The sequence below is a fragment of the Elephas maximus genome, chromosome 26 (genome assembly GCF_024166365.1).
Source record: "Elephas maximus indicus isolate mEleMax1 chromosome 26, mEleMax1 primary haplotype, whole genome shotgun sequence".
NCBI classification, from domain to species: Eukaryota; Metazoa; Chordata; class Mammalia; order Proboscidea; family Elephantidae; genus Elephas; species Elephas maximus.
In genome coordinates this window covers 24189779-24203304 of record NC_064844.1, presented here as the reverse complement: position 1 = coordinate 24203304, position 13526 = coordinate 24189779, and the positions used below count along the sequence as shown (strand labels likewise).

General features: G+C 43.4%; 1 protein-coding gene across 6 annotated transcripts in view; it reads right to left on the bottom strand.

The window, feature by feature from the left end:
- MAP4K3 (mitogen-activated protein kinase kinase kinase kinase 3) overlaps positions 1-1675 on the bottom strand; it is a 237823-nt gene extending 236148 nt beyond the window's left edge. For 3 of the 6 annotated variants that reach the window (XR_007515515.1, XM_049870292.1, XM_049870295.1), the window contains exon 1: positions 1283-1675. Coding sequence is in view for 2 of the 6 variants with exons in the window: in XM_049870292.1 (XP_049726249.1) it covers positions 1283-1378 (96 nt within the window). In the remaining 4 variants the exon portion in view is untranslated. The remainder of the gene's footprint in view (positions 1-1282) is intronic. The other 3 variants (XM_049870294.1, XM_049870296.1, XM_049870297.1) reach the window with 3 other exon arrangements.
- Positions 1676-13526: the final 11851 nt, after the last annotated feature.

Here is a 13526-nt window from a genome sequence, read left to right as displayed (position 1 = left end):
CCTTTTTCCTGTGGAGTGGCTCGTGGGCTTGAACCACCAACCTCTCCATTGGCAGTCAAGAGCTTAACCACTGTGCCACCAGTATTTGTTAGAAGAGTGTCTATACACCCACATGGTCTATGGGAAAGAGTGATGAGACTGACGAAGGTAAAAAGCAAATCATCACAAAACAAGATTAATGCAGAGTAGTGGCCGCAATGTACTGAATATCTAAGTTATCATACTCTTTACATTGAAGGTAAAAGTAAAAAGCTATTGCTTAAAGTTATGACTGAACTTTCAAATGCAAAATTAAGTTTCTTTATGCACCCTCAGGTGTTAAGTGAAACAGGAGGAGTTCAACTTCAGTTACCAGTTGATTCAGTCCACGACTAAATCAAGACTGCTGGCACCTCTGGCACTCTCCTCCTCTCTTCTTGGCAGTCCCTGTGAGGCCAAGAGTTGAGCTGGCCAGGGAAAAGTGATTTCTACTACCACATTTAGAAGTGGTCTCTTCATAAGAGCAATGCTGTACGGCTAAGGGACTTGGAATTCCAACCCTGTCAAACCAGTACCTTTCCGGAGTATTTAATTCGCTTAAAAATCAAAAACAAAACAAAAAAAACCCTCAATCTTATGTGAAAAAAAAACAAGTTTAATATGGCATCATAGCCCAATTCGACTTGAGGAAAACAAGTTGCTCTTTCCTCCGTAACAAAAACAAAACACACACACACTAGGTCTGTTTTACACAAGAAAGTCGTTAGTTGGAAAATTAAATGAAACTGATACGCTCATGCTAAGAGCTGAAGGGCTGGCGATGGAGGCAGTGCGATAATTCTCTCCAGGCCTGGTGAGCAGAAGACCCCAACCTACAGCGGACCCCCGGGTCCGTCGGAAACACGCAGGTTTGACACACGCCAGACGCCTGCCGCCTGGCTCGTCGCGCGGACCGTGCCAACGCGACCCACGCCTCGCCCCTCTCCAGGGGGCGAGCGGCTGGCCGCGGCCCTTCAGTCTCTCCCTGGAAACGCGCGGAAGGGGGCAGACGCCCGGGATCGCGTCCAGGGAAGGGCTCAGGTAAGGACTTGGAGGTCCCGGGGTCAAACACTGGCTCTTTGTTCCGTACAAGGCGGCGGAGCCCTCAGCGCCGCTCCTCCTCCTCCCGCTTCCCCCGCTTCTCCCGGGCGCCAGCGTCTCCGCCGAGCAGCGCCGGCTCCGCCACCCGGCTCCGCGGCGCCGTCGGCCTCCCGCGGCGGGTCGGAGCCTGCGGCCTCGGCGGCGCGCGGCCCCTCGCCTTTACCTTGTAGACGTCGCCGTAGGTGCCGCTGCCGATGCGCTGAATCAGCTCGAAGTCCTCCTGCGGGTTCCGGCGGGACAGATCGAAGCCGGGGTTCATGGCGGGCCCCGGTGCCCCCCGCCTCCCTCCCGGGCAGGGGAGGGGGGGCGTGCAGGGGGCCACACGGAGAGCGGGAGCCGCTGCCGGTCCCCTCCTCCCCCGGCGGTCACAATCGCCTGGCTCCACGCTGCGGCCGCCGCCGCTCCCCTCACGCCGCCGCAGCCGATGGCCTAACCGTCCCCGCCCCCCGCAGCCTGCAGCCGCACGGAACCCGGGTCACACCCACAGGGAGAGGAGAACGCTCGCAGCCCCTCGCTCCGGGTGAAACTCCAACATGGCTTCCGCTTTCGCCGCTCCTCCCCCTCCCCCTTACTCCGGCTCTTCCACCCTCCTCCCCCTTTTCCCGGCCTAGGCCCGACTGCGCAGCCGCGATCCCGGAGGGAAAGCTTCCCGGCCCCGCGCGCACTCGGCCCCGCGCACGCGCCGGCTCCGCGTCCACGCGCCTGCCCGACTGATGCCAGACCCCAAACCACCTACGCTTTCCGCCCGCCGCGGATTCGACTCGCACCACAGGGGTGCGGGACAAGAAACGGTTTGCTTGACCCGAGGGACCACGGGAGAAACAAGCAGAAAGTAGCTCCTATAGGCATCTGAGCCCCTAACGACCAAGTTTGACATTGCTGCACCTGGTCCCTGTCCTAGTCAGGTAGTATAGTTTTAATTTGCAAGACAGCTAATGTCTCAAACTTTTTTTTTTTTCAGGTTAGCGATCTGTAGGATACAGCAAGTGCCATAAAATTTCTGGGATTGCAGGGAAGGGGTCGCCCAACACAATTTGGAAGGAAGCCGTTGGTACTGGCCCTCACTCCTTCCCAAACCCGCACGCCCCTCTGCTCCCGAGAAATGAGCTGCGCTTGCCCCTTGAAGTTGGCCTGCCAGGGTGCAAAAGAGGGCAGGCCAGGGCAGCCAGGAAGGCTTACGAAGTGGATTGGGTGTGGGGGAAGCTCTGGAGGGAAAACATGCTGAACCGCCTGTCGTCCCCCGTGGACAGCGTGGGAAGCAGGCAGAGCACAGAACTAAAGCAGTGATAGACTTCCCTCAGCAGAGAAGTCTGGATTATCAAAGCCCGGGGTGGGGACAGTGCAGGCTGTCAAACTGCCCTGCAAAGGAGAGGTGGCAGAGAATGGAGGGTGGAGTGTCGCACATGAAATGGAAACACGTGATGATCCGGAAGCTCTTTCTCTGTGACCTTACCTACCTAAAGCCCAACCCTGCTTAAGACCCAGATTGCAGGCGTTACATCCAGACTATGCAGACAGCATCTCCAACTGTTAGTATCTGTCCAAGAAAGCATGTGCGTAATGGAGGGTTAATTTTATGTTTTTAATAAACTGTCCACGAAGCATTTTCCAAACTTCTAATGAACTAGGTGATGGCCACTTGGACAATACCACGTTGGATTTGCTTCAGAAATACTTTCCTAATACCCTTAGGCACCACACCCTCTAAAGACTTCTATTCCCTACTGCCTGGTGACACCTGAGAAATTAGGTCTCATCAAACCTGCTAAGGATCAACATAATCAAGTAAGAGTCAAGCAAACTACTTCAGTTAACTAGTCCAGTTGCCTTATCCATTTTTATCTTTCTCAATCTTTTTGCTTACAATAGGATTGCATGTATACTAAATTCTCAAAGTTCATTACTCTGAATGTTAACTGACTAAAAGATGCTTGAAAAGGGCCAACTCAGAGGGGGAGCCAAGATAGTGGAATACACAGACCCTTCTGGTGACCCCTCTTTACAACAAAGACCTGAAAAAACAAGTGAAACCAGTATATTTGTGACAAGCTGGGAGCCCTGAGCTTCAAAGGCAAGCTTAGAAAATGAACTGAGGGGCAGGGGGAGGAAGAGACCGTTCAAAAGTGGAGAGGAGTTACCGGACCTGAATCGCGGGGAGCCCTCAGGCACCATTCCCAGAGGGGGGTCGGTGGCGTCGGCAGAGCCAGTACTAGCGCTTGGCCGCAGTTTCCTCAGGGAGAAGCAGCCAGTCACGCGGCCCACTCACACCTCCAGAACCTGAGGAGAACGGCACTCTCGCCAAAAGCTAAGTACTTGTGTATATTCCGCACCCCCCCCCCCGCCACTGCAAGCCAGCTTCAGCAGCTGAATCCCTGGGCCTGAGATAGACCCTGGTGAGCACCTACAGCCATACTCCTGGCCTTGGGGAAGGAAAAAACTTGCAACTGGGGGGAAAAGATAATTTACTAGCTCCATTAACCAGGGGAGCTCAGGACAGAAGCAGCTCCTATCCAGGCATAAACCATCCGTGGACCTTGAGCACCTTTCCCTTCTGCATGGACCTGTGTGGGCTTATTTCAGGAGAATAGGCCCTTGTTGGCAGGCTCCAGCCATTTCAGCTGTGCGGTGGAGAGGTGGGTGTTTGACATTTGACATTGCTTTGCCTATTACAAAAGGTCCTCACCTACCCACATCAGAGACCTAAGAACTGATAGCTCCACTCAGGTCACCCAGCCACCCATGACAGGGGTCCAAAGATAACTGGTACCTCCCAGTCCTTACAATCAAAAACTTTGGGTGCCCATGGTCCCTCTGCAGAATCCACCCACCAGCGCACTTTAGGGAACAGAGACACGTTTTCCTCAGAGACACTGAGGGGTTGGTTCTCAACCCCCTGCCTTGTTCAGAGCGTGACCCCCTGCTGCAATCAGGCACCAGTATATATGCCAATCACCCCCATCCCCCTAAGACTGTAGGACAGAGCCTGTACCACACACTTGATGATCAGCTACCTGGACACCTGAGCTGAATTCGTACAGGAAAACTGAATGGAGTCCTAGACTGATATACCTGATAATAGCTCTAGCCAACTGGGGATAGGACACCAGAGCTCCAAAGGTGAAAATAATTTCAAGCTAGCTCACTCAAGCAATCCATATGTGTATACCAAAACAAAACAAACCAAGCAGCTATGACACAGTAAGCAAGCATAAACTAATACAGTAACTTATAGATGGCTCGGAGACAACAGTCAATATCAAGTCACATAAAGAAACAGACCGTGATCACTGCAACAGGCTCTCAAAACAAAGAATCCAGGGATCTTCTAGATGAAAGTGTATTCCTGGAATTACCAGATGCAGAATACAAAAGTTTAACATAAAGAACCCTTCAAGACATCAGGAAGGAAATGAGGCAATACACAGAACAAGCAAAGGAACACACAGACAAAGCAACTGAAGAAATTAGATTATTCAGGAACATAATGAAAAGTTTAATAAGCTGGAAAAATCCATAGACAGACAGCAATCAAAAATTCAGATTAACAATAAAATTACAGAATGAGATAACTCGATAGAAAGTCAGAGGAGCAGAATTGAGCAAGTAGAAGCTAGAATTTCTGAACTCAGAGGTAAATCACTTAGCACTAATATATTTGAAGAAAAATCAGATAAAAGATTTTTTTTTTAAATGAAGAAACCTTAAGAATCATGTGGGACTCTATCAAGAGAAATAACCTACGAGTGATTGAAGTACCAGAACAGGGAGGGATAACAGAAAATACAGAGAAAATTGTTGAAGATTTGTTGGCAGAAAAATTCCCTGATATTGTGAAGGATGAGAAGATATCCAAGATGCTCATTGAACTCCACGTAAGGTAGATGTTAAAAGAAAGTCACCAAGACATAATCAAACTTGCCAAAACCAAAGATACAGAGAGAATCATAAGAGCAGCGAGGGATAAATGAAAAGTCACCTACAAAGAAGAGCCAATAAGAATAAGCTTGGACTACTTGGCAGAAACCATGCAGGCAAGAAGGCAATGGGATAACATATTTTAAAAATTGAAGGAAAAAAATTGCCTGCCAAGAATCATATATCCATCAAAACTGACTCTTAAATATGAAGGTGAAATTAAGACATTTCCAGGTAAACACAAGTTGAGGGAATTTGTAAAAACCAAACCAAAACTACAAGAAATACTGAAGAGAGCTCTTTCATTAGAAAATCAATACTATCAGGTATCAACCTAAGACTAGAACAGTGGGCAGAGCAATGAGAAGTCAACCCAGACAGAGAAATCCAAAAAAAAAAAAAACAAGATTTTATATATATATATATAAGAGCCCAAAATAGAATAACAGTGATGTTATTTTTTTTTATTATTATATAAAAGAAGACAACATTAAAATAATAAAGAGGGACTAAGAAATGTAATCATACACCTTCCATATGGAGAGGAAGATACGGTGATACAAACACATAAAAGTTAGTTTTAAATTTAGAAAATAGGGGTAAATAATAAGGTAACCACAAAGGAGACAAACTATCCTACTCATCAAAATAAAATACAAGGGAAAAATACAGACTCAGCAGAAACAAAATAACAACAAATATGAGGAAAGGACAATATATAAAAAAAATCTACTCCGCACATAAAATCAAGTGGGAAAAGAAACTGTCAACACACAAAAAAAGACATCAAAATGATAGTACTAAATTCATACCTATCCGTAATTACCCTGAATGTAAATGGACTAAATGCACCATAAAAGAGACACAGAGTGGCAGAATGAATTAAAAAACAAGATCCGTCTATATGCTGCCTACAAGAGACACACCTTAGACTTAGAAACACAAACTAAAACTCAAAGGATGGAAAAAAATATATCAAGCAAACAACAATCAAAAAAAGAGCAGGAGTGGCAATATTAATTTCTGACAAAATGGACTTTAAAGTTCAATCCATCAGAAAGGATAAGGAAGGACACTATATAATGATTAAAGGGACAATACATCAAGAATATAAAACAAAAAAAAATTTTTTTTAACCATATTAAATATTTATGCACCCAATGATAGGGCTGCAAGATACATAAAACAAACTCTGTCAGCATTGAAAAGTGAGATAGACAGCTCCACAATCATAGTAGGAGACTTCAACACACCACTTCCAGTGAAGGACAGGACATCCAGAAAGAAGCTCGATAAAGACACGGAAGATCTAAATGCCACAATCAAACAACTTGACCTCGTAGACATATACAGAACACTCCACCCAACAGCAACCAAGTGTACTTTCTTTTCTAGTGCACGTGGAACATTCTCTAGAATAGACCACATATTAGGTCATAAAACAAGCCTTAGCAGAATCCAAAACATCAAAATATCGCAAAGCATCTTCTCTGGCCATAAGGCCATAAAAGTGGAAATCAATAACAGGGAAAAGAAATCAAACACTTGGAAACTGAACAATACCCTGCTTAAAAAAGACTGGATTATAGAAGACATTAAGGATGGAATAAAGAAATTCAGAGAATCCCATGAAAGTGAAAACACTTCCTATCAGAGCCTTTGGGACACAGCAAAAGCGGTGCTCAGAGGCCAATTTATATCAATAAATGCACACATCCAAAAAGAAGAAAGGGCCAAAATCAAAGAATTATCCCTACAACTTGAACAAATAGAAAGAGGGCAACAAAAGAAACCCACAGGCACCAGGAGAAAACAAATAATAAAAATTAGAGCTGAACTAAATGAAATAGAAAACAGAAAAACAATTTAAAGAATTAATGAGACCAAAAGCTGGTTTTTTGAAAAAATCAACAAAATTGAGAAACCACTCGCCAAACTGGCAAAAGAAAAACAGGAGAGGAAGCAAATAACCCAAATAAGAAATGAGTTGGGCGATATCACAGCAGACCCAACTGAAATTAAAAGAATCATATCAGATTACTATGAAAAACTATACTCAAACAAATTTGAAAACCTAGAAGAAATGGATGCATTCCTAGAAACACACTACCTACCCAAACTAACACAAACAGAGGTAGAACAACTAAATAGACCCATAACAAAAGAAGAGATTGAAAAGGTAATCAAAAAACTCCCAGCAAAAAAAAAGCCCCGGTCCGGATGGCTTCACTGCAGAGTTCTACCAAACTTTCAGAGAAGAGTTAACACCACTACCACTAAAGGTATTTCAGAGCATAGAAAAGGACGGCATCCTATCAAACTCATTCCATGAAGCCACCATATCCCTGATACCAAAACCACATAAAGACACCACAAGAAAAGAAAATTATAGACCTATATCCCCCATGAATGCAGATGCAAAAATCCTCAACAAAATTCTAGCCAATAGAATTCAACAACATATCAAAAAAATAGTTCACCGTGACCAAGTGGGATTCATACCAGGTATGTAGGGATGGTTCAACATTAGAAAAACAATGTAATCCACCACATAAATAAAGCAAAAGACAAGAATCACATGATTTTATCAATTGATGCAGAAGTGGCATTTGACAAAGTTCAACGCCCATTCATGATAAAAACTCTCAGCAAAATAGGAATAGAAGGAAAATTCCTCAAGATAATAAAGGACATTTATACAAAGGCAATAGCCAACATCACCCTAAATGGAGAGAGCCTGAAAATATTCCCATTGAGATCGGGAACCAGAAAAGTATGCCCTTTATCACGACTCTTATTCAACATTGTGCTGGAAGTCTTAGCCAGAGCAATTAGGCTAGATAAAGAAATAAAGGGCATCCAGATTGGCAAGGAAGAAGTCAAAGTATCTCCATTTGCAGATGGCATGAACTTATACACAGAAAACCCTAAGGAATCCTTCAGAAAACTACTGAAACTAATAGAAGAGTTCAGCAGAGTATTAGGATACAAGATAAACATACAAAAATCAGTTGAATTCCTCTACACCAACAAAAAGAACATCGAAGAGGAAATCACCAAATCAATGCCATTTACAGTAGCCCCCAAGAAGATAAAATACTTAGGAATAAACACTACCAGAGATGTAAAAGACTTATACAAAGAAAACTACAGTACTCTTCTGCAAGAAACCAAAAGAGACTTACATAAGTGGAAGAACATACATTGCTTGTGGATAGGAAGACTTAACATTATAAAAACGTCTATTCTACCAAAAGCGATCTATACATTTAATGCAATTCCAATCCAAATCCCAACGACATTCTTTAATGAGATGGAGAAACAAATCACCAACTTCATATGGAAGGGAAAGAGGCCTCGGATAAGTAAGGCATTACTGACAAAGAAGCACAAAGTGGGAGGCCTTACTTTACCTGATTTTAGAAACTATTATACCGCCACAGTAGTCAAAACAGCCTGGTACTAGTACAACAACAGACACGTGGACCAATGGAACAGAATTGAGAATACAGGCATAAATCCATCCACATATGAACAGGTGATATTTGACAAAGGCCCCAAAACAGTTAAATGGGGAAAAGACAGTCTTTTTAACAAATGGTGCTGGCATAACCGGATATCCATCTGCAAAAAAAATGAAACCAGACCCATACCTCACTCCATGCACAAAAACTAACTCAAAATGGATCAAAGACCTAAATATAAAATTTGAAACGATAAAGATCATGGGAGCAAAAATAGGGACAACGCTAGGAGCCCTAATACATGGCATAAACAGTGTACAAAACATTACTAATAATGCAGAAGAGAAACCAGATAACTGAGAGCTCCTAAAAATCAAATACCTATGCTCATCCAAAGACTTCACCAAAAGAGTAAAAATACTACCTATAGACTGGGAAAAAGTTTTTAGCTATGACATTTCTGATCAGCACCTGATCTCTAAAATCTACATGATACTGCAAAAACTCAACTGCAGAAAGACAACCCAAATAAAAAATGGGCCACAGATATAAATAGACACTTCACTAAAGAAGACATTTAGGAGCTAACAGATATACGAGGAAATGTTCACAATCATTAGCCATTAGAGAAATGCAGATCAAAACTACAATGAGATTTCATCTCACTCCAACAAGGCTGGCATTAATCCAAAAAACACAAAAGAATAAATGTTGGAGAGGCTGTGGAGAGATTGGAACACTTATACACTGCTGGTGGGAATGTCAAATGGTACAACCACTTTGGAAATCGAAAGCTAGAAATAGAACTACCATATGATCCAGCAATCCCACTCCTTGGAATATATCCTAGAGAAATAAGAGCCTTTACACGAACAGATATATGCACACCCATGTTTATTGCAGCACTGTTTACAATAGCAAAAAGATGGAAGCAACCAAGGTGCTCGTCAACAGATGAATGGATAAATAATTTATGGTATTTTCACACAATGGAATACTACGCATCGATAACGAACAGTGAGGAACCTGTGAAACATTCCATGACATGGAGCAACCTGGAAGGCATTATGCTGAGTGAAATTAGTCAGTTGCAAAAGGACAAATATTGTATAAGATCACTGTTATAAAAACTTGTGAAATAGTTGAAACTGAGAAGAAAACATTCTTTTGTGGTTACATGAGGGGGGAGGGAGGGAGGATGGGAGAGGTGCATTCACTAATTAGATAGCAGATAAGAACTACTTTAGGTGAAGGGAAAGACAGCACACAAATCAGGGGAGATCAGCTCAATTGGACTAAACCAAAAGCAAAGAAGTTTCCTGAATAAACTGAATGCTTCAAAGGCCAGTGTAGAAGGGCCCGGGGTCTGGGGACCATGGTTTCAGGCGACATCTAAGTCAATTGGCATAATAAAATCTATTAAGAATACATTCTGCATCCCACTTTGAAGAGTGGCATCTGGGGTCTTAGACGCCAGCAAGCAGCCATCTAAGATGTATCAATTGGTCTCAACCCACCTGGATCAAAGAAGAATGAAGAACACCAAGGACACAAGGTGATTACAAGCCCAAGAGACAGAAAGGGCACATGAACCAGAGACTACATCATCCTGAGACCAGAAGAATAAGATGGTGCCCGGCTACAACCGATGACTGCCCTGACAGGGAATGCAATAGAGAACCCCTGAGGGAGCAGGAGAGCAGTGGGATGCAGACCCCAAATTCTCATAAAAAGACCAGACTTAATGGTCTGACTGAGACTGGAAGGACCCCGGTAGTCATGGCCCCCAGACCTTCTGTTGGCCCGGGATAGGAACCATTCCCAAAGCCAACTCTTCGGACATGGATTGGACTGGACAGTGGGTTGGAGAGGGATGCTGGTGAGGAGTGAGCTTCTTGGATCAGGTGGACCCTTGAGACTATGTTGGCATCTCCTCCCTGGAGGGGAGATGAGAGGGTGGAGGGGGTTAGAAGCTGGTAAAATGGACACAAAAAGAGAGAGTGGAGGGAGAGAGTGGGTTATCTTATCAGGGGGAGAGTAATTGGGAGTGTGTAGCAAGGTGTATTAAAAAAAAAAAAAAAAAGCAAGGTGTATATGGGTTTTTGTGTGAGAGACTGACTTGATTTGTAAACTTTCACTTAAAGCATGATACAAATTATAAAAAAAGAAAAGAAAAAGGCCAACTCTTTACCTATTAGAAGTAGCTTTTGAATTATCTAATTTAATTATTTTAATGAATCAGTAATTTAAGACTGTCATTTAAATTACTGCCTTAGGAGTACTTGTCATTGAATTTTTTTCTAAGTATATATACCTTAAGGGCCTGGTATCTTGAGAATTAAACTCCTGACTATACATATTACTCCATGACTAAGGATTCTGCTTTTACCTGTTTAAGGTACTTGGCTGAGCCCGGAGTGCAGGCCTTTCTTTAGCTTTTCTACATTTGGAAGAATGTTCGGCTTTGTAGGCCAAACATTAGGCTGATTACCCCAGGATTCAGATAAACCAACCTAACGAACTACCCCAAGTAGGAACCAGTTCTGCTCTCTTTCTGTGCCTTTTGAATGCCTGAAAGCCAAATTCTCAGGACCGAATGCTGCACAAGGAAGTTCTAATGGTTTCACTGTTCTGTTTGCTTGGATTATCATCTGTGCTGATAACTTTACATATGCATCACTAATAGACTTCTTTCAAAGGAAAAAGACATCTCAGTAGGGTTGGAACAGACTTTAAAGTTTTGTTTTTTTCATTTTGTCTGGGCCAAACTAGTCCTTTTGAAAAGAGATGGTTTTCATGTAAGGGCCTGATTTGCCATATGCATTACACCACAAATAAAAGAGCTTTTGCAGTTAACCACTTGCCAAGAGTAAAATATTTTGCTCTCTTTAAGATATACATAGAGCCACATCTGTTGTCTTTTTTTTTTCTCAGTCTTAACACTCTTCAACTTTTCTAGAGGTAACACTAATGATCACACTTTCTTTGAATCAGAGGAAGAGTTTCCCTCTTCTATGATTGGAAGGATCCTTAGAGGTAACCTAATCTTTCCAATTCAGGAACCGCTTCTACAACATCTCTCCTGGATTTACTGCTGCTTGGATACCTTCAGCCATGTACTTCATTGTGAGCTAATGCTGGCGAAAGATCATAATAATAATGGAAAAAATAGTAATAGCTAACATCAGCAAGTATTTACTAGGTGCCAGGAACTGAGGCAAATACTGTACATATTTTATCTCATTTATTTCTCACAATAACCTCATGGTATAGGTACTATTATCTCCATTTTATAAATGAAGAAAATGAGAAACAGGTAGGTTAAGGTGCTCAAGGTCACACAGAAAGCTAGGTATTGAACCAAGGCGGGATGACAACCAAAGGTATCGTACTCTGCTTATATACTATCTATTTTTTAAAGTTTCTCTTCTGCTAAGCCAAAATCTGCCTCCCTGTAATGAATGGAGAGCCAATGATTATTAGATTCTGGTAGTATCCAATGTAGAGGAGAAAAGCTGAGGCGCCTGCCCTCAAGCAGTTTGCAGTCTCACGAAAGTGTGAGAACTACAAAGAAGAGGCACTAATGAAGACAGGAGGAAGATTTAGGAGCGATGCCAAAGCTGAGTCTCGAAGAACTTACTGAAGTTAGCCAGATAAACAAGGGGAGAGGTGGTGCCTTCCAGGCTGGCCACTCAGCCCCAGCCTCGTAAACCACCCACCTGTGTAAGCATCACTTACCGAGGAGCATAGAAAGGATAAGATGGACGGCTGTCCCATTTTCAGCAAATCCAAATCACCCTTCTATTAGCCCATCCCTGGTGATCTCCGGTTTAGGGATTCCTTGATCTGCACTGGCTCCCAGCTTCACCCTCAGGACTTCTTGTCTGACAACCCATTGGATCTGCTTCTTTGGCTTACTGACCATCCCTTGTGATCTCCAGTTTAGGGATTCCTTGATCTGCACTGGCTCCCAGCTTCACCCTCAGGACTTCTTGTCTGACAACCCATTGAATCAGCTTCTTTTGCTTACCGCAGTCTACCGCATGTATCCATCACTCACATTTTCAATACACCAGTAGCTCTAGGAAAGGAATATTGAGCAAATCCTGGCTCAAAAAAGGGCTCCCTACAGTCAGGCCCATAGGGTCACTATGAGTCAGAATCGACTCAACTGCAACAGGTTTGGATTTTTTTATAGCCAGGCCATCTGCCAGGGGAGAGAATCAGACACAGACATGTATGTGAAACAAGATGGCACATGCAACAGGTAACTGCATATGTCTAGATGGTGAGGATACAGGGAGACAGTGACAATGAAGCTAACAAGCTCATCAGGAACTGACTCGAGAAGAGGCTCATTTGTCAGTTAGTTAGAAAACATTTAAGTTTAAGCTACAGAGAGATCCAGGAGATGATATAGCCTTGCTTACTCAACTCTGAGCCAAGCTTAAAAAAAAAAAATGTTGCCATCTAGTCATTTCCAACTCATGGAAGCCCCATGTGTTGCAGAGTAGAACTGTGCTCCATAGGATTTTCAAGGCCGTAACCACTCAGACACAGATTCCCAGGCATGCCTCCCAAGGCACTTCTGGGTAGGTCTAAACCACCAACCTTTTGGTTAGCAGCCCAGCACTTCACCATTTGCGCCACCCAGGGAGTTCTACTGAGCCAGGCTACCTGGGTTTAAATCCTGTCTCTGTCTCCTTATTGAAGGACCTTGGGAAGTTATTTTAACCTGGGGCTGTTATGAGAAATCAGTAAGATAATATATGTAAAAATCAGAAGTGCCTGGTACCCAAATAAGTCCTCAAAGTATTAGTTGACTATTGTTTTGAGTATATTATAGACTGCTTTAAAGGGTCGCAATCATGAGGATGGGGGTGGAGATGTGATATATATGTTGTCGCAATTGCTTCCTAAATCACGCCTCCACTCCCATCCCCATGATATTTAGAACCCTGATATTTAGGGTGTTATCAAAAGGAAGAGAGTACAGCAAAAGAGGGTAAGAAGGTGGGGCCCAGTGTG